The 20,555-nt window shown below is 45.4% G+C and overlaps 2 protein-coding genes across 20 annotated transcripts in view; one reads left to right on the top strand and one right to left on the bottom strand.

Moving 5' to 3' along the window:
• Positions 1-20,555, bottom strand: part of LOC121595846 (calcium/calmodulin-dependent 3',5'-cyclic nucleotide phosphodiesterase 1-like) — a 269,467-nt gene that overhangs the window by 76,608 nt on the left and 172,304 nt on the right. For 6 of the 19 annotated variants that reach the window (XM_041920146.1, XM_041920131.1, XM_041920132.1 and 3 more), the window contains exon 2: positions 919-1,862. The exons of 12 other annotated variants lie outside the window; for them this stretch is intronic. In XM_041920146.1, the coding sequence (XP_041776080.1) occupies positions 919-1,192 (274 nt within the window). In that variant the 5' untranslated portion in view covers positions 1,193-1,862. The remainder of the gene's footprint in view (positions 1-918; positions 1,863-20,555) is intronic. One more of the 19 variants, XM_041920136.1, reaches the window with a different exon arrangement.
• On the top strand, positions 12,889-14,889 carry LOC121595850 (maltase 2-like). Its single transcript, XM_041920149.1, has 3 exons — positions 12,889-14,111; positions 14,174-14,610; positions 14,688-14,889. Exons 1-3 carry the CDS (start codon positions 12,918-12,920, stop codon positions 14,821-14,823), a joined length of 1,767 nt encoding a protein of 588 aa, XP_041776083.1. The 5' UTR covers positions 12,889-12,917; the 3' UTR covers positions 14,824-14,889.

The raw sequence follows: 20,555 nt of genomic DNA, 5'->3' as shown, positions 1-20,555 counted from the left end.
TCAGAATTGATGAAGGTAATTCGGAGAAAAGTTGAGCCGCCGTCGTTAAATAGCATATTGTCCTTTGGCGACGGGCGGTCAGTTCCTCTGGTGCAACGTTTGTCGTCTTTACTTCTTGCAGTGAAGCTTCAGGGCTCGTACGGCGTATGGTGAATTATGCGATTTGGTGCAAAGTACCTGCAAACGCACAGGGAGTCTGATAATGTTATCTGCTTTACATTATTATCGTTGATATTAATCTGATTATGGTTTTATTTTGCTTCGTCTATTGTGTTGTTTTGTGTTGGTTCATAGTGTTGGTACTGTCTCATAAAACAAGAGGGATGGCCAAAATCGTGTCGTTTATCATTTTCTCTTATCCAACTTGTTGGGAATCGAATAAGACAAGTATTATTATTAATTAACAAAAATGACAAATTGATGTACGCAATTAAAATAAAAATAAAATGTAACAAATATCAAAGGTAATGAGACAGATATAACAACATTTAAGCAAAATGACGATATGACTGATTACTATGACCGAGACACTTGATGGATTCAAAGAAGACATCGAATTTTCAAGAATCTTATCTTAACTTTTATGTTTATATGTCAAGAAAATGGAAAATAAAAAGTTTCTGAACATTATGAAATCGCCAAAGGATGCATTTTTAACACTGTTTTCCCCCTTCCTCAATAGTGTACAGACGACAAATTGTCATCAATATTAATAACCTAATCAAGACAAATTCAACCATTGATTACAGCAGCTCCCTAAAACACTCCCACAAAGCATTGCGTCCTTCTGTTATATTATTTATAAATAGGAAATCATCACAACGCAAAACATATGGCCGCCCTGGTAATCAGCGTGCCAGTAATCAATCAAGACGGGAAAACGCACATCACATCCCATCCGCCCGACAGCACACTTACCAATTACGTAGGAATAGCCGTCCAGCGTCAGCACACACTTCCTGGTGGCGGTACCGGGCGGGTAGCGCAGTGCACGGGTGAGCAGATTCTTGCCGGTTTGGAACCGGCCCGGGCCACCCTCGAGGTGGCACTTGTGCACGGTCGTATCCTTGCAGCAGTCCGGCACGCAGTCGACACAGTCCCCGTAACACTCGTGGCACTTGGCCGGCCCTCGCTCGAGCGCTTGGGCCAGCTGCTGCAGCTCCTCGTCGCTCGAGTTGGAATCGCCCGCCATATCGGGAGGGTTTTGTTTTCTTTGGTTTAGTGTTGTTGTTTTTTTTGTATTTTTGGGTGGGAGGTGGAAAGCTTTCAATTAATTGCACGAGGAAGTGGAGCGCTCAGGGCATGGATACATTTGTGGAGGGGTAATATTGGTGTGTGTTTTTCCGTGTGTGTCACAAATACGAAAAGAATCACAGTTTCTATTTTAAAATTACAGCAATCTAATCACATCGTTCGAATCACAATCACCCAAATCAGTCTCTCTTTTTTAATTAGGACGGAGTATACTATATGCGGGGTAAAAGGGAGCTTTTGTAACGATTAGTTTTTTTCATATGCAACATAGAAGTAGCATTCACTGTGACTGTTATACCGTAGGACACGTTTACACGTTTACATTACATGCACCGACTTCTAAAGCGAGCTTAACGAATAACGCGCGACAGTTACGACCGTTTCCGCGATGAGGGATGAGTGGGACAATCGATGACGTGGACCGAGGGACGTTTCCCTCGTTGTTGGTGGATGAGCGGTTGCTGTTTGATGATATTCCCTCGATGTGCCAGCTGTCGATACACACCGCCGGGTTAGAGATGAACAAATTTTGAACCATACACACTCATGCACAAAACGATCCCGAGCCGTTAGACACACAACACAATTGATCGAATTTATTTCGGGGGCTAATGAGGGGAATTATTATACGATTCACGAAATTCTTTTTTCAAATACAACAATCAAATGCGAACACTCCAGACGGTTTTGGTTGCGGTTAGAGAGGGTGTTGCAAAAGTCGTTAAAGTCGTTCAATTGTATGAAATGTAAAGAACATTACACAATAACAGGCAAAACAGTACACCTTTTTACATGCTCGGTACAAGGCTCTTTGATAAATCTAAAGCTTATGTTTCAACATGACCCAGCCAAAGGTACATATAGACCTTTAAAGAGAAAAAAAAGCCACCTTCAAAGGCACCGGCAATGTGCCAACGGAAATGAAGTGTGTACTGATGGTAAATTTTCCCGTTTGATGAAAAGCATTAGCCTCGAGGGCCCCGAAGCTACCGTTGCGGAACAAAGCGCTACACGATTTGTCTTCTCAAACGTTCACAACCAACAAAGCAAGGCGAGCGTACGCCTCGAAACGTTGTTTCGTCGTTGTCACCGTGCTGCTTACACCCTGCAGGGGAAGGACGCTCGTTTGGCTGTTGGTGTCAAGTAAATTATTGCTTCTTCAACAAGGTTTCTGTGGTAAAATGGCAAATTTGTCCCCCGAGTCTCGGTCTGCATCACCCGTCTGTGGGTGTATGTGTGAAAGCGTGTGTATGTGTGTGTATGTGTAGGCCGATCCCATAAGTGAGCCGTTTCTATGCGCTCGCTTTTTCCAACCCACCGTCTACAACGGCGTCTACTTTGATGGGCTTTTGCACCGCGTTTCAAGATTTGTTTCTTCGTTCAGTTTTATGGTCCCAACACTGGGGACCATAACATGTGCGATCCCTTGTGCTGCGATCGTTAACCTTTTTCCCCACGCTGCCGGCGGGAACTACTCCATATCGGAAGGTGCGCACACCGAGCACCGGGGAGACAAATAATGCCCGACACATGGGATTTGACCGACCGCCGTTGGTGAAAATTGAGACATAAACGCTTAATGGCATTCACTTTTTCCCTCGGCGCGTTACAGCAAGCCGCCCAGAGGGGGAGAAATTTGATTAGACCAGAAAGGGACGTCTGTGAAAAAGCGCGGTGAAAGCGAAAAGTGTCAGAATACGGGGGGCCAATGGGGAATAGAGCCGTATTGACGTCAGGGGAAGTAATGCAGCCGTGTAGCTGCTTCTGGTTTCACCGTTAGCCGAGCTTAGTGCAATTCAATTCCAGCACCGAATGCTACATTCTGAGCTCAAGATGGAAGGGCTTTTGCGCAAAGCATGTTGCAAAGTATCCACAGCAAAAGAAATCCCATTCTTGTCGGTTGCCTTTTTATCATTTCCAGCTGTGAATGTTTTACATTTGCAGCTTTTTCTATTTTTGTTACATTTTTTCAGCCCAATTTGATATTTGAATGTGAAACCAAGCTAATCGTTTCCAGCCTGTGTCTGTGTGCGTGAGTTTTTGTGTGCGATGGTGAGATGTGGTGAAAAAAAGGCTTCAACTCGTACAAAGTATTTCGAACAGAAAATCCACTTTTCGTGACGCCTTCGGCGAGGCTAGTGCTGTGTGTTTTTCATACATATGTGTGTATGTGTGTGTGAGCCTGTGTGTTTGCGTATGCCTTTTGGAATAAAGGTGCGTAAAAGGGAAGGCTGCTTTTTTCCACTTCAACAAGGGGATGAAGTCACTGCTGATGAGATTTTCCATCCCGACCAAGATAAAAGCCCTCCGGAAGGATGGAAAACAATTCGTAAAGCGGCTTACTTTTGGACGCGCTGGCTTGAAATGATGCTTTGCGTTGGGAAGGGGAAGCTGTGAGTCATGGGAACAGTTGTGGTAACAAACAACTCGAGGAGGTCAGCTTTCTGGGAAGGTAATAGTATGTCGGATGTAGGAAAGCAGAAAAACTGTAACATTTATTTTTTGAAAAATATATAATGTATGTTCGCAGAAGTTTGTGATCACTGCACATGAATTAAGGCACGCAAAGCAAAGGGTTTGTCTCCCGGCAGCTGCTTCTTGTTCCTGTGAATATCCTTTTTTTGGGGTTTCGGTATCCTTATATTTCTAGCTCTCTATGAATATCCTGGTTCTAGATTCGAGCGAAAAAATCTTGCGACAGTCTTAAAAAAAAGTAATGCAAGTACCAGTTACCATTCCTATTTTTCATTGTGGTAATTCGTCTACTTCTTCGTCTTCTTATTTTTGGTGTAACGATCTGTGCTGTAAGGCCAGTTTACATGGTCTCACATTTACAATTATTGAGGTCCTTTCCGTTTTTAAGTTCGTAGGCTGAAATTTCAATGCAAACAGCTTTGTATAGCAGTTTTCGAGCAGTTATCTAAGTGGGTATAATATACAGGTGGGCTTATCCCAAGGTATATGGATTTAGAAGCCTGATATTTATCGCTTCTGCTTCTGAATGAAGATTTTAAGTGTGTTTTGTTTAGTAGTCAAGCCTCCAGAAAGCTTGTTTGAGCAAAAGTTTTCACCCATCCTGTCAAAAAGTGATGCTCAAAATTGGTTATAAAAAACATGCTATGAGACAACATGCACTACGTACACTTTGATTATAGAATCCATCACCAGATCTCTTTAATGCACCTTGGGATAAATGAAAACACCACCTTGTTTTACCATTTTTCGAGCATGTACTCGAATCTAATTCTAGCTTTGAGGCTAGAATAATCTGGACTGAAAACTGCGGGCTAGTTTTATGTGTGGTTTTGTATGGAGTGTTTACATGATTTCAGCCTTCAACTGTGAAACTCCATACAAAAAACTGACTAGAATCGTAAAGGGCGCCATTAATAGCATAAGATCATCACACAGCTGACTAAACTGTTCAAACTAGAATCGAATCTACCCAGCATTGTAGAAACCAGCTATAGAAACCAGCTATAATACTATAGAACGCCAGGCCGTACAGTGCTGGTTATAGTTGTGATTTTTATACATTTCAGAGCACTAACCAAGACCTTAGAACTGTTCGTGTCATTTTCAGGGACTTTTGCTAACAGTTTGTTTAATTCATATATCGAATATAATCGATTTCAACCTACGAATAATGCGTAAATAATCGTTGAATTGCTAGTAAAACTTCCAACTCTCCTCAGGTTCTATCTTGCGCTTTTGTCTTTACAAAATCAACACCGGTGTATTGATCTTCTGAAATTCCTAGCCACCTTAATTAGGTTTAAGGCCCATTCCAAACCATCCGAAATGTTGCGTCTCGGGCCTCGCAGTAATAAAACCAGAACGTGATGCGCGTCAAAAAGCATCGTACCCATTGAAACAGTAAATTATTTCTTACTCTCACAGAACCTCATCATTTCATCGCACAAGAGCGCACAGCAGCGATAATGGTCGCGGAGGTAAGCTGCGAGCATGAAACATCCTTGAAAATTCTTCGTCCTTCCGTACGCTCACACCCCGAAGCCATCGGAGAAATTTCTTAGAAAACAATGAGGACAGCAACGCAGGCTCGCACCGTTTTTCCACGACACCTTTCGAACCTTTGACTTTTGGCAAAAGTCATCAAGAAGTCACCGAGTCTCTTGCTTTTCCCTTCGTTTTTTTTTTTTTGCACCGTTTCGGGCGGGAAATTGCTCGCCCGTTATCGGGAACATTTCGTCGTATAATTTATTAATGTACGCTCGTCGTTTTGCCCAGCCCGGTTTCGTGCAACCCGCATCCGTGCGCTAGAATGTGTCTGCGCGACTTGTGATCTTCGTTGAGTGGGACGGTTCAGAACCCAGCCAATGGGTAGCTGGGAGAGTGTGGTGTGCCGAATTCTGCGTGCCTGGCAACACTTTTCATTCCGTTGCCGTTCGCCGTTTGCAGAAATACCGAAATCCAAACCCCGGGGATGCTGAGCAGAAAGCGGCACCGAAGGTTTGGGTAAGCCAGTGTGCGGCGGGTTCTATTTGTGCGTTCACAGTACCGTTTCATGTTGTTATCACGCTACCATTTATCGTGCTCGTGATGGGGGCTCGATAGGATACTTTTGGCCGATGTAACGATGAACCTTCGCTACGGGCAGACAGTAGCAATGATTGGGTAAAGTTCAGCAGGGTGAATCCTTGCGAAGATTGTTACGATTTGGGAGCAGTGCTTGCGTTTATCTTTCTGCAATTTTGACCTTTCCCTCTACCGTAGCTTTTATTTACTCTTTGAAGCGAGCAATTATTTTTATTATTCAGCGCTTTGCTATAAGTTGATTATGTGGTTGGATATTTGAATTTATCAGAGCTCAGTTTTTGCAGAACTTCAACCGTTTTTAATGAGTAAATTATTTTGCATTTAAATTCTTTAAACAATCATAATTTGCTGGAGAAAAACGCTTTCACTCGACAGCTATTCGCATTAGTAAGGTTGTTTTCTACAGACATACTAACAAACAACATGTCAAATGGTTGAATGACGCCACTCGAAAGTAGCGACCACACTTTCATCGACTCCACCCACCACTTGATCGAGTTTTGCTGCGTCACAGTTCGACAAGAATACTTATTACGCTACGGCGGATTGTTTTTTACGACGCCCATCAAAAGAACAAACACGAACCATATTGCCGGCAAAGACCGTATTTTTGTTTTTGGCCCGACTAACTTTGCCGCCAGCAATCAGGCAAGCGCAAGAGAGCACTGCAGAACTTGGAACAAATGGATGATAGTAGCATAAATAATTTGCATAATCATGTTCGAGGTGGGGGAGTATGGGTTTGCTTTTTTCGGGTTGCATCCCGATACCGTGCGCGATTGAACGACATCTACGGTCACTGTTTTTCAGTCCTCCCAGCCAGCTCCGCGAACAAAAGACCTGACACTGGTCTTTCAAGGAGCTGGTGCGCAGACGGTGAGCAGCATGCAAGTGTACCGGGGAGCATCTTCGCCGGAGCGCGGTGATGAGCGCGGCAACCATTCCATACACGAACAAAATGGCTATCGGAAAGAGGGGGGGGGGGGCGAACAAGGAAAAGCGAGCAAAACGTAATCGGAAGCTTTCAGCTGCAAACGGAACGGCTCCGGGCTCCAAAAAGCCAAAAAGCGCAGAAGTGAGTAAAGCACTCTACTTAAAGGATCTTTTACGAGCGGTTACAGCGAGCATTTCTCGTCGAAGAAGCAGAAACATTCGTTCCAATGCAAACCAGTGGGTACCGTGGGTTGGGGACACGCGGGAAGACACTGTAGTGTCCACGGGCACGAAATTTGGAGGATACCGTTTCGGTGGGCGTGAACGGTGGCCGGTAAGCTATGTTGATTGGGAGTAGCGAACGGGACAAAAACGGGTTCATTTTTGGTTGTTGTTTTGGTTGAGCTAGTAGTAGTGCTGGTAGCGACTACCAGAATCGAATATGGAACGGCACGAAACCAGCATAAAGTTAACGAAATCGGATGGGTAAAATAAAAGATTCGATAATCTGGCAGCATTATGGGGCCAAGATTGGTAACGGCAATGGGAACAAACAAGAGCAGGGTTGAATGTTTAGCGCAAAAAAGGTTACCGAACGGCAAGGCTTTAATAGGTCATGTCGGGGCCGACGTTTTTAGGGGCAAAAGATAAGTCTTTGAACAAATCATTCCGATTTTTTTGTATGCTTAATGTGTGTAATAATTATCTTAATGCAAAATTTAACACAAGGATGAATAGTGGTGATTAAAAAAATACTAGCTAACGCTTTAACCTTATAATAATGTTGCACACTGTATAAGAACATGATTTTTGGTGAAATTCTTCCTCTCCTAACAACGCTCCCATAAAAAAAAACCCCAACATTGATACAAAAAAAAACATATCAATAGAAGGAAAAAAGGACATATCGCATTCTTTGTCGGCAGATGCTTTACAAGAAGAACGCAATTGTGATGTCATTGCCATGGTTTCTGCTGTCCACCAACCTAGATATTAGCTATTAATGATCGGCACGATGAGAACGCTTATTTGAACGCTTTATCAGACCACGTATTGAAAGAAGAATTATATATCATTGTGGGAAGCTAAACATGATTCAGGATAAATGTTTTTTTTGAATAAAAAGTACAAGAAAAGAGTAAAGGAGCTTTACTGCCGGGGTAACAAAATGTAAAATGAATGAATACTTGTGTCATTCGCGTTAAAAAAAATTAACCTTCAATCGTCAAAAAAGGTCATTTTTCCCCGTATTACTCATTTTTGCAAAACATAAGCACTCAATTTCAGTTTAAATAAGTTACAATATAAGTAACAAGCACGGTGAGGCACACGGTTATAAATACATATATTGCAGTTTGCAGCTCCCGAGCTGTTTGATGTACAACTTTGCTAAACGAACCCATTAGAAGATGAACTTTAACTGGTGTGCCCATCACCGTAGGTATCAATGTTTAACACCATCCATTCCCCGTGCGTCGAGGATGGGTTGGCAAACTAGCCCTGCATATTATATTGATCATTAGGGATTTTGACCAACTTTCTACCGTCACTGTGGTGTGGAGCGAAAGTCAACCGACCTGTGCTGGGCGGGCAGACCCCTTGCAGGAGCGTTGAAAGTTTGCAGCATGGTAATTAGTGTCCATTTCTCCCACCGCACCAGCTGCTGTCAAGGTTGATGATGAACAAATTGTAAGCTGTACGATGAAGGAGGTTGTAACGGGAGCAGGTGGATTCCAATGCGCTTACGTTGGAACTGTTTCAACAGTGGAACGGCATATCAATTAACGTATGAAATGCAATAAGTATCATTTCATTTTTTCTTTGCAGTGGGACCATCCTATCGTACACATAATTGGTTGCCCTAATTTATGACAGCAGATTTGATTGTAAAGGCCACTATCGCCTTGTCCCGCCATGTCCCGGCGCATACCCGACGCATGAACCGGGAACATAACTGTGATCATCAAACGAACCCACTTACTACGCCACTTAAGCCGGCAACACTTACGCCTATCATTTCTATTGGTTGTATGTACCATTTCGCCGTTTCGTGCCACATCTCCCTTTGGTGGAGAAGATGTCTACTACGGCTACGACACCGTACAGCCCGTACAAGTGCCGACAATAAAATAAACAAATTCGTCGCCATCGTCCCTCCGAAGCCTTCGCAAAGGACGGCACAAGGATTCTTTTTTCGTCCTGCCAGCATAAAACGTAAGCAAAACGGACACAAATACACTCATACACAGAGCCAAACGCTCGCATGCAGTTTACGACCCGTCCGCCATCCACGTCCACAAAAGCGATGGTTCGTATGTTACGACTCTCTGGTGCCAACTTGCGTTTTGTCTTGCCTTGAAAACGTCGTCCTTCCCTACGTCACCACAGAAAAAAATATCCCCTTACATTTGGTGACGACATTTGAGTCAGTTCGAGTGGGAATTGTAGTATTTCTTTGGCGATACGTGTTTTCTTCTTCTGCTTCCTAGGCGTATCCCATATCCCAGGGGTCATAAATATGTCATGGGTCGCTTGTTTCACCATGGAGGCGTAAGGACACAGCGAAGAAACGAACCAAAAAAAACAAAACCTACTGTATCCCAAATGTTTCGACCAATTCGTTTGCACAAAAATGGTGCACAGCATAACTTTGGTTGAGGAAGGTAGGTAGAAAAAAGGACAACTTGAAGAGCCGTTTCAAGCGTTGGTTTCGGAGCTTTGCCGAGGCATGATAATGGGATGGTTTCCTGGGACATGACAATCACACTACAATATCCCCCCCCCCCCTCAAAACCTGGTTCTAAGGCAACCGTAAAGGCCTAACGGCCCGATGAGCGTGTGCTGGAGTTTTGTTTTGCCGTGCGAATCGCTGTGGATTTGCAGCTTAGCAGACCGTTGCAAAATGTATGGAAAGAAGATTTGCAACCAAAACTGGAAAGGCAGCAGTAGAATATCGCAAATAGAAACGCTTCTATTGAATTACCGATGGAACGTAAAGCGCACGAAAAGGTTAAGATTTAATGCAGTAAAACTCTCTCTAGCCGAACGTAATATAGATCCTTCTAAGCTACCATTTAAGAGCTTCAGTTTCAAGTCCATGCTCTTAAGCACGGGGGAGCGCTTCCTTGCAATTCAAGCTGATCTTTCATTTTTCAAGTGCAGGAAAGTAAAAACACTCGATCACATATTTAGGTCAGGTATTGCTGTGGGACACAATTCCCTACTCACGACACTATTGACCCTAGCAGCACTAAGTGCTTTAAGAGAGACTGAGAGAGAAAGAGAGAAAGGTAGAGAGAAACAGGCAATAGAGGCAAAAGCTTTCCAAGCTCTTAGCCGCAGAACAGTGATTGATTTCCTTTCAAGCAAAAATCCAGAATCCACTCAAGAGCGTGCAGCAGACCTTGAAAACTCACCGACCGAAGTGGGCGCACTTGTGGATTAGGACAGCCGCACTTACTGAAACGTGTACGGTTGGACCCAGCAGGTCGATTGACGCGCGTATTTCCTTCCCCGGGGGAGGATGCGTTTTAGATGGTTTACGCAGTGGAATTCAAGTGTACTTGGCACTCCAAGCTTTAGCTTCCCGTTTTTGTAAAGATTGGCGGTAGTTTTAAGTGGTTTCCGACAGGCGAACGTTAAAATAGATCGAGTGCAAAACAAAAAGGGTTGCAGGGACAAGGGCGAGGTTGGGGAAACAAAACAAATTTTGCTTCCGATTCGTTAACTATCGTGTTGATATAAGTGGAGTGGCCGTTAACGTTGGATCTTGTTAGCTGATTTATAGGGGACATCAAAATACCCATTCCTAGGTGTTGTTTCAAAGTACTTGACATTCTCGACCAGTAGCAAGCACAAATAAACCCCTAAAACGACTCAAAGTTAATCGCCTGAACGTTTATAGATGACCCTCAGGGGAAATCTCAACTCCAGTCTGTGTGTGTGTATGTGTGCTGTGAACGTCCAACGACCACCAGCTAAAGATGCACCTGTTCTCAGTGCAGTGCTGAAGTCGTTTTATGACTATCCGAGGTATCCGAAGTGCAAGACCGGCTCGGTGGTCATGCATTAATCATCAGCTGGAAAGTACTTTTGTTGCTCACTCTTACAGCTACCAACGCAGCCATCGCATCGATAGTCTGGGACTGTCGCTTTGCTACATTTCCCATCCGCCCGCTGCCCTGAGGAACTAAGGAAGCCACAGTTAATAGCTAGCTCACTCCGGAATGTGACTGGATGATCGCCTTTGGCCGTTACAGGTTGCACGTAGCCGCGTCGTGCAGCGAATGGGAACCCGACCCGAAGCTGGGGTACTGCCACCTCCCCCAAAGTACCTCCGCTCCAAACCAGACGGTAATTGGTTTGTAATTGTACGCGGACGCCAATGCGATGGACTTTCTTGTGCGACTGACAGCTTCGGGTCATCAATAATTCATCTCGAACAGTGTTCGCGCTCTCTCTACCTCGTCGCTCGCCTTTAAAAGGGGGCTAGTGTGAGGGGTTGGTTTGTAAGCAATGGGCGCTAGTCAATTCGATTTCTAGGTTAATCGAGTAATTAATTAATTGATTACGATCGCCATCTCGCGCCCAGGGAAGGCTTGTATAACGAAACGCATCTACGTAGCTCGGGGTGCCCTTCGGTGGCTTATTATTCACCCATCTCGCATCAGTGTACGGGGGGCTAATTGCTGGACGAATGAGGCGTACTGTGAGAGAGCATAAAAACAAGGTAGATGCTTTTTGCAACAACCGTGCAGAACTAGAGGAAGGAAATTCAATAATTCCCCAAGCGGTGAAAGTAACTAGCGATCCCGCTCAGGAAGGTGATCAATCCTTCCAGCGCCAGTAAAACTACACCCCATGGCCCATTGCGGACCACCAACGGGGGTAATATCTCATCGCATCGATTGTTCAATTATATTATCTTTTCTTTCCGTTTTTCCGTTTGTTTTGTTCGAGCAAATTCTTGGATCTGCCGCGGAGATAAATTCCTTCAACGACCATAATATACGTGCCATCGCGTACGGGGCGCAGTTTATCAGCAGACTTCTCTGCAGCCCTTTTGCGTAGGGCCACCCTTGCGGCTACCTTGCCGCTAGGGGGGGTAACGCTAAACGCGACCACCATAAAAACAATCAGCAACCATTATCATCACCATCATCTTCCACATCACCGTCGTGTGGAATCAATGTTTATGCTGGCGGGCAATTCCTGTGATAGGGTGCGCGAATCGAACGCTGCGGGCACCACATATCGTGGGCTTTGTGTGTCTCGTTTTCGGAGAAGCAGAGCTCTTCCTCTTTTTGTTGGGTACGATCTGAATGCATAGAGAGAGAAAGAGCTTTTTATTTGCCAGATGTTACTCGTAAGCATTTGTTTTTAGGTTTGGTGGCATGCTTGAGCAAAGGACAAAGTTAGCGGAACGATGTGTCAGCTACGCACCACCGATGGAGATCTCGTGTCGACGGTCCTATCGGTGTACGGTCTGCCAAAGTTTTCGTCGGAAGAGTTCATAATCTTAACCACTTGATTCGAGCGCGGAAAGTTTGCACGCTGAAGCATCATAAAACTGACACGCTGATCATTGCGGAGATGTTTTATGATGATCGATCTTTGCTCTGTTTTTTTGTAACTTGGGCACTACAGTTTTTTGGGAAGTTTTACAGCAAAATGGGACACATTTTAAATAATAGTTGGATGTTACTATGTAACAACTCATTGCAAGAATCTTTCTAAAAAATCTAAAGGTCATTAAAAGATTATTGAACCGGATTTAAGACAAGCAATAGGAAACGCAAAACACATTCCTGGGTAGTCAACATTGAATCACAAATAGAACCACAATGCGAAACAATGATTTCAGTGTTGTAAAACGGTATCATATGTCAACCATAAAGCGGCGTTCAATTTAACATCCACCGTGGTTTATCTTATCGGTTTCCTCTCTCGCTTCAGTGTCTTCGCAGTCCCTACGATAACTCCACTTCAGCCGTGGATCGATACGAGCGTAACAAAAAGTTTAATAATGTCGTTATCATTATTATCACCATCATTATCATTGAAAGCAACGAAAAAAAAGTAATACGGGCCCACCATACGACGATTGTGCCTTTTCCGTGATCTCAACTCAGTGTCATTTCATCCACTGTACCGTGCAGTTGGCTCCTGTGATGAAGTTTTACCGACCATTGGTCACCGTCAGTCTGACGGTGGCACTACTGTCCGCCTGTGCCCTGCAGGCGGCGGAAGTCCGCGAACCGGACGAGAAAGACTGGTACCAGCATGCCACGTTCTATCAGATCTATCCACGCTCCTTTCAAGACAGCAACGGGGACGGTATCGGCGATCTGAAGGGCATCACGGCGCGGATGGAGTACCTGGCCGGGCTGGGCATTGATGCGACCTGGCTCAGTCCACCGTTCGTGTCGCCGCTCGCTGACTTCGGGTACGATGTGGCCGATTTCTACGACATCCAGCCCGAGTACGGTACGCTGGCCGATATGGAGGAGCTGATAGCTGAGGCGCACCGGCACGGCATCAAGCTGATGCTGGACTTTATCCCGAACCATAGCAGCGATGAGCACGATTGGTTTGTGCAGTCGGCGAACGGGGTTGCAAAGTACCGGGACTACTACATCTGGCGCCCGGGCAGGCAGAACAGCCAGACGGGTGCGCTTGAGCCGCCCAACAACTGGATCTCCGTGTTCGGTGGACCGGCCTGGACGTACGACGAGCGGCGGGGTGAGTTCTATCTGCATCAGTTTACGAAAAAGCAGGCCGACCTGAACTATCGCAATCCGGCCGTGGTGGAGGAGATGACGAAGATGCTGTCGTTCTGGTTGGAGAAGGGCGTGGATGGGTTCCGGCTGGACGCGATCAACCACATGTTTGAGGATGCGCAGCTGCGCGATGAGCCGCCGGGCTGGGGAGCGCCGGGCACGTACGACGAGCTGGACCACATCTACACGAAGGACAACCCGGACACGTACAATGTGGTGTACGGGTGGCGGCAGCTGTGCGATGACTTTGGGCGCCGGATGAACAAAACCATCATCATCATGACGGAGGCGTACGCGTCGATCGAGAACACGATGCTGTACTACGAGGATGCGACCGGGACGCGGCAGGGCGCGCACATGCCGTTCAACTTCCAGCTGATCTACGACTTCCGGCACGATCAGAATGCGATCGGGCTGAAGCAGTCGATTGATTTTTGGCTGAACCATATGCCGGCGAGGCATACGGCGAGCTGGGTTGCTGGGTCGCACGATCACTCGCGGGTGGGCAGTCGCGTTGGGCTGGAGCATGTCGATCAGGTGCTGACGCTGCTGCACACGCTGCCTGGGACGAGTATTACGTACTACGTAAGGATACAACGTAAATGAGTGCTGTATTGAGTGATTGAATACAAATGTCTTGCTTTTAGGGTGAAGAGATCGGAATGCTGGACTTCAAGGATGCCCAGCTGTACGACAACCGTGACCCGAACCGCACACCGATGCAGTGGGACAACTCCATTTCCGCCGGGTTCAGCAAGAACCGCACCACCTGGCTGCGACTCCATCCCGACTATCCGACGCGCAACGTGGCGATGCAGGAAGCGGCAGAGAAGAGTACGCTCAAGCACTTCCGCACGCTGACGGCACTGCGGCGCCATCCGACCCTGGTGCACGGTGAGTTCAACCATCGTACGGTCGGGCAGGATGTGTACGCGTTCAGCCGAGAGCTGCACGGGGAGGATACGCTTGTCACCGTGCTAAACATGGCGACCAGCAGCAGGACGGTCGATTTGGGAGACTTTGTCAATCTACCCGACCGGCTGACGGTGGAGATAGCGCAACCGAAGTCCAACTATAAGGCAGAGTAAGTGAACCACCGCCAGCTTGTTAGGTTAGGTGCATTGAAGCGATAATCAAATCGTTTGATGTTTTCTCTTGCAGCGATGAAGTCGATATTCACCAACTGACCTTGCTGCAGCACGATTCCGTCGTGCTGCGGGCCGTTGTTTCTGGAGCGTCTGTCGTGCGGCTTTCGCTAATCGTCGCCTTGTTGGCAGCTGTTAAGCATTTGTTTTAAAACACACACACACACACACACACACTTTTTAAAGTCGTTTAGAATAAATTTGTTTGCTTAATGGAAGCTGTCTGTCAGGGGTAATTGTTGCACTAACTTTTTTTTTTAGCAAATCAACACGAAAGGGGCACGTCATTCTTTCGCGCTGTTAAACACGGCGGCACACGCAAACCAGACATCCACCAGGCAGCCCGCAACTAATTGAAAACGAGTTTCTTGTGCCCGGGAGTGGTTATTTAAACTTTACCAATTTCGTGCGACACCATCCGCGGGTGTCGTGACGAAATGCACCGTCGTGCTAGTGCAGCAGTGCAACATCACCTCCCCAAGACAACGGTAGGCACCACGGCGATGGCATGGCACGGTGTCGGTGCGTTATTTCATACCCGCCCTGGGGATCGCGAAGAAAATTCGCGTGCTGTCGCACGTAATTAATTGTTTCCGGCGGTGGACTACGACGGTGGGGGCACACGCGCGCACTTGCGAATGGGGGTTGGGAGAGGGAATGGGGGACAAAAAATTACGCCCTGAAGCAGTGTGGTACGAAAGAGCGTTGCGGGACGGCAATCATGGCGTTAGCCAACAACGCGTTTGCGAAGACGCCGGAAGAGTAAGATTGAAAGCGAAGAGTGGTATGGGAAGGTAGACATCCGGAGGTATGAGGTGTTATGAGAGTAATTACAGAGACTGTCCAATTTGGAGAAGAAGCTGGTAGTTGGTAGCTTCCCCAGGAATTTGCTCGCACTTGACCGTGCGGTCGAGTCCAAAGCGACGCGCTGGGCACAGTGAACAGTGGTCGCCGGTGTTGGTTCATATTTATGAACCTAAATCATGCCGTGATGGATCATGTCGGGTGGAGAGGGATTTGAGAAGTTTTTGAAAATGTTTCATAATCCCGCCCCGAGTTCGGCGGCGGCTTTGCGACTTTAGGGTGGAGTTAGAAGGTGTTTGCAGCCAAGTTTGACCAAACCTCGAACGAAACATCTTCCACAGTGTGCGGGGCAGAGATAGGTGTCAAGAAAGGCTAGTGGAGGGGGTATTATGGGGGTTTCGATCATAAATCTGGATCAAGAGCTGGACGGGCGAAATAGTTTGATGCGAAAGAAAATGTAAAAGCTAATTCCAGGGGTTTTATGTTGTCAAAACGTCTGGCGCAGGTGAGATTGAATTTATGAGTAAAGGAAAACCGAGTAACTGGATCTATTTGGTGAAGGAAAAGGATCCATTATTTTTTTACCAGAATTTTTTTAACAACAGTTCTTGCTTTGCATAAGTGATAAATCTATCAATATCATGTAGAACTTTGGATATTGTATTAAATTGCTATCTGCTTTTACCAAAATGCTCCAATGAAATGATACCTAAGCATTAGGACCTAACAATCACGTATAACACAAATGAAAAGCTAACCAATCCATTAGCAGCACGTAAAAGTATGCAAGACTTTACGCATTTAAATTAATACGTACAGAATAACAAAAAATACTGTTAGAATACATTTTCCAATGAAAATGAATTTAAAAATATAACTAAATTATCGTAAAAATCCGTTTACAATTCGTTCGATTTAATCGAAAATTCCAACTATGCTCCTCGGATAACACCAACTTCTCACTCTGCTCAGCGAGGAGCCGTTTTCCATTCCGATTGCACGAAGGACAATCGACAGCGAAATAAAGCAATTATTAGAAAGGTTTCAATTTCAATTTTACTAACATCTCAATGGGCGCAACGATACTGAAACCCCGCCGGATCCGGATCGGATCGGCCCGGCACCAAGCGGGGCGTTTTTGTTGCCTTGTGACGAGAAAATCGTGCGGAAGCAATAAAATACTACAATCATAACAATGCTGCAAAGAGGAAGAACAGGAAAAAAAGCGTCGACAATCGACCGATCCTTCCCTTCCCTGTGCGAAAGTGCTTTTGCACAGTGCACTGACCACACGGGGAGGGGATAAAAGAGAGATGTTTTTATTTTATCCCTTCCATTTCCAGCGCCCGCACACGAGAGCGTTCGGGTCGGTTTGATTTTGTTTATTTGTTTAGCTCTTAGTTATTTTTGTTTCGCTGTTTTCCTGTTTTCCTGTACTAGGTTTCACTTCGCCTCGAAATCGCCATCGGAATCCCATTCTCGAGTGTCCTGCAACCGGAACGGGTTTGCTACCACCGGAAGGCAGTGTCCGTCGGTCGTTTCTTTCAACACAGCATTTCCGATACTTTTGTTTAGTGGGTTGACCATTTTCCTGGCAATTGGATGTTTTGTGTGTTGGGACAGGGGAAGGCTCTTGACATTTCCTTTCCGCAGCAGCGAAGCAAAGCGAAACGTTTGTCATTTTCGGGATGGAAAGTGAAAAAAACTCGTGCAGGAAAACCGTGCCACAATTTATGTTCCAAGGCCCATCAAATGGATGAGTCCCGGAGTGGTAAAAAAAAGAAACAACCGGACGAAACAGCTGTAATCGGGTCAGCAATTTATCACGCACATCCACCACCACCACCACCGCGACGAGCATAACTCATCGACCGTCGAGACTGACGGTCTGCGAAACACGTGTTCCGATTGATGCTTGTGTGTTTGTGGGATAGCGCAAGCATATAGAGGAAAATAGTTGCTGAAACTGATAACGAGGTTACAAGTTTCTCCCGAGTTTTGCATATAAACCGTTCGCCACGAACACACCAACACTCACGGGACCGACAGGGCTGTTTTCGCGCTGGTGGTTGTGCTGCCAGTATCACGAGCTGCTGCACCCTGTGTGTGTGTGGTTATTGTGAACCAAAGTATTGGTGCAGTCGTGCGTATCGATTGAAGGGAAAAACTTTACCCATTTTCCGCACTCCACCTCCTTTTTATCGATAGGCATGGGGTCAGCCATTGGAGCAGTTAGCGGGGAGACCGGGGAATTGCTATTTAAATGTTACATATACAACCCTTCTACGCTTTTGCCATTTCCTTTCCTTTCCAATCATTCCGATCGGCGACTCGGCAGGGTGTTCCGTGGGGAAGGGGAGGTTAGTGTGTTGTGGTAGCGCGTTCGTGGTTCGCGTGGAAATGACGCGTTTCGGACGGCAAACATTGTGAATCGATGTGTATGGGATAACTTTATGACATCCTCGTGCAGCGTCATCGATTCGTCGAACGAAAGAAAGAGAGAGAGAGAGAACGTTTGTTTTGTACAGCCATACTGATTTGGAGGTACGCTATCAGCTTTAATTGGTATTAGAATGGGTATTTAAGAAAGGAAGCATTTATTAATTTTTCATTGTTTCTCGAGTCTTCTTTTTCTAGGTACAATACTGTTAAATATTTATTATACTGTTCTCCTTACTACTCGCCTTATTGGCTTTTAATGAAAAACTAAAAAAAATCATAGAAAACAATTACCCCTACTCTTGAGCCAAACTTTGTGACCTTCCATTAATATGCAGGCTTCTGTGCCTGAACGTCCGCTATCAACGCGGCCGCCTTGTTTGTTGATAACTTTACCCGCCAGTTTTCCACCTCCCTTCTTTGGCTGCGATATAGTGACGCAGGTTTTTGGTTCGTTTTGGGGTTTGTTTTGCATCGTACCTTATAGGAAGGAGGAGGCAAAAGGGTGGAGAGGGTAACATGCTATAACGATTTCCAGGAATCGACCCGTAAGATAAAGTTTTGTGTGCTATTCGACATGCAATAAAATGTTGAATACACGGTCCTGAGAGTTCCCGCACACGAGCACACTCGAGAGAAGTCAGGCGTGATTTTTCATCTTCACAGAGCCATAGAGATGGAAATTAGGAATAGCTTGAGCTATCTGGTGGGTGATCGGGACGCTTGAGTGTACTGTCCTTAAATAAGAGTTCCATTTTGAAATCCCATCATATCTGATTGAAGATGTAGCTAGCACAAGAAAGAACAAAAGCGGAATGTTTCTTTGAATTTTTAATTATTTTAAAACATCACGCTTAAACCATTAATCGCTTGGTTCGATTTGGGGAAGGAAAATGCAATAAACGAAAGAATTTCCCGCACTACCCAGCAAGGTGTAAAATGGTACTCAAAAGCTTTATTGACAGCAAACATTCAGCCCACGGGAGCGAATTGCAAGAAGGGATAAAACAAATTCCAAACCCCGTCGTCAATTATTCCCCCTCCAATTTTCACCTCCCCTCCTGGGCCTTATTTTATATTTCACAAAATACCTCATACCGACCTCAGCTTTTATCAGACCCTAGAGGACCCTGTCGTGACGAAGATATTGATTTTCATTGCCCTTTCCGTTGTTTAGTGCGGACAGTTTCCTGTCCCCTTTGCCGTGGTTTGCGTAAAACAATATTCCGGCTGCGAGCGCCAAAGCATGCCGTCTCCTTTACGTTCACCTTTACGGCTATAAAGCTCGTGATAAACATGGCTCAAAAAATGATATGCGAAAAATCGATAAACAAGGCCGGTGTGAAATCAGTGAAGCTTTCGCTCTTGGGATGGGTTTTTTTGGGGGGTAAAGGAGAATTAAAACAGGTTTATAAAATTTTGCTATCGTTGTGTGGAGAAGGTTTCCGTTACACGTACGCAAGAGGATCGTCAGGCAAAGCCCCGGGAGTGGTGCGATACGGAATTGATGATTGAAAAATTATCTTTATGCCTATCACATCAATTACCGATAAATGAGAAGCTTCATGTAAGTTGATTGAGGGTTTTTTTTAATGGTACACTGATTGATATTACATCAAAGGCGAGCATTGATTTGATAATTAAAGTTGATAAGAATACTTCAAAGTATTGGAGTAAAAATATGGAACTTAACATAATCATTTTGTAAACAAGTATTTTATCGGTTGGATCTCCACAATGACAGAGATCTTCATTCGAATACAGCATTAAGGTTACGTGTTTCGATTGAGCTTTTGGAAGAATTAAATTTCCATAAGGAAGACATAAATTAACACGCGCTTTCATTTTGTTCCAACGTGTGTAAGCTACTCTGCTCCAAAGAACAATGGCACTGTTTACAAAACATGATTAATGCCTTGTAATGATGCTTCCAAGACACCCTCCACACTCCAGGGGGGTGTGTGTGTGTGTGTGTGTGCTGCCACGTACGCTAGCTTTAATACCCAGGAAGACACAACCTAGAGCTGTTCCCATCCATCCACGAGACTTTTCCTCGCACCTGCTGCCGCACTCAAAATACCTTAACCTACCGCTCCAGGTGAAGGCGCTTTGAACGAAATCTGTCAGCGTTTTCATAATTTCAATGCATGGCACTGCTCTTCACGGTGAGTGCACGGTCGAGTGCGGATTACGATACGTTGTAAGCACGGCGAGAAGTGGGGATTTATTTGTACGCGCGGCACCGATCCGATCACAGACACATGTATGCATGTGGAACAAAGTGAGGTATGAAAGAGGATTACATTTGACAACGTCACATTCCGTGAGGGCTGGTGGATAATTTGGAGGGAAGGGCTCTGGGCGGAATGTATTGCAAGGAAGGAAGAAGTAAAGCCCATTCAATGGCATCACGTCGTTTGAAGATGGTTGATTGCGATACCGGAGCGCTACACTCCCTTTAAAGGTGCTCATTTTGGAGATGCTTTTGAAAAGAGAATCATAAAAAAGGACGGGTTGTTGTGTGATTCGATTGGTGGAAAATCGGGTTAACTTTCATTTCGATTCGTCTTGCAATGAGATTCTAGCCAAAGATAGAACACGAACCGGATGAATTTCCCACCAGCCCGAGCGGTTTAGCAGG

The sequence above is a fragment of the Anopheles merus genome, chromosome 3R (assembly GCF_017562075.2).
Source record: "Anopheles merus strain MAF chromosome 3R, AmerM5.1, whole genome shotgun sequence".
Taxonomy (NCBI): domain Eukaryota; kingdom Metazoa; phylum Arthropoda; class Insecta; order Diptera; family Culicidae; genus Anopheles; species Anopheles merus.
This window is presented reverse-complemented; position numbering and strand designations above follow the sequence as displayed.

What these genes read in the sequence shown, in the direction of transcription:
- LOC121595850 (XM_041920149.1), top strand. Translation starts at nt 12,918, where the DNA reads ATGAAGTTTTACCGACCATTGGTCACCGTCAGTCTGACGGTGGCACTA. An exon ending in GGACGAGTATTACGTACTAC is followed by an intron (nt 14,112 to 14,173) that starts GTAAGGATACAA and finishes TCTTGCTTTTAG; the next exon opens with GGTGAAGAGATCGGAATGCT. An exon ending in AAGTCCAACTATAAGGCAGA is followed by an intron (nt 14,611 to 14,687) that starts GTAAGTGAACCA and finishes TTTCTCTTGCAG; the next exon opens with CGATGAAGTCGATATTCACC.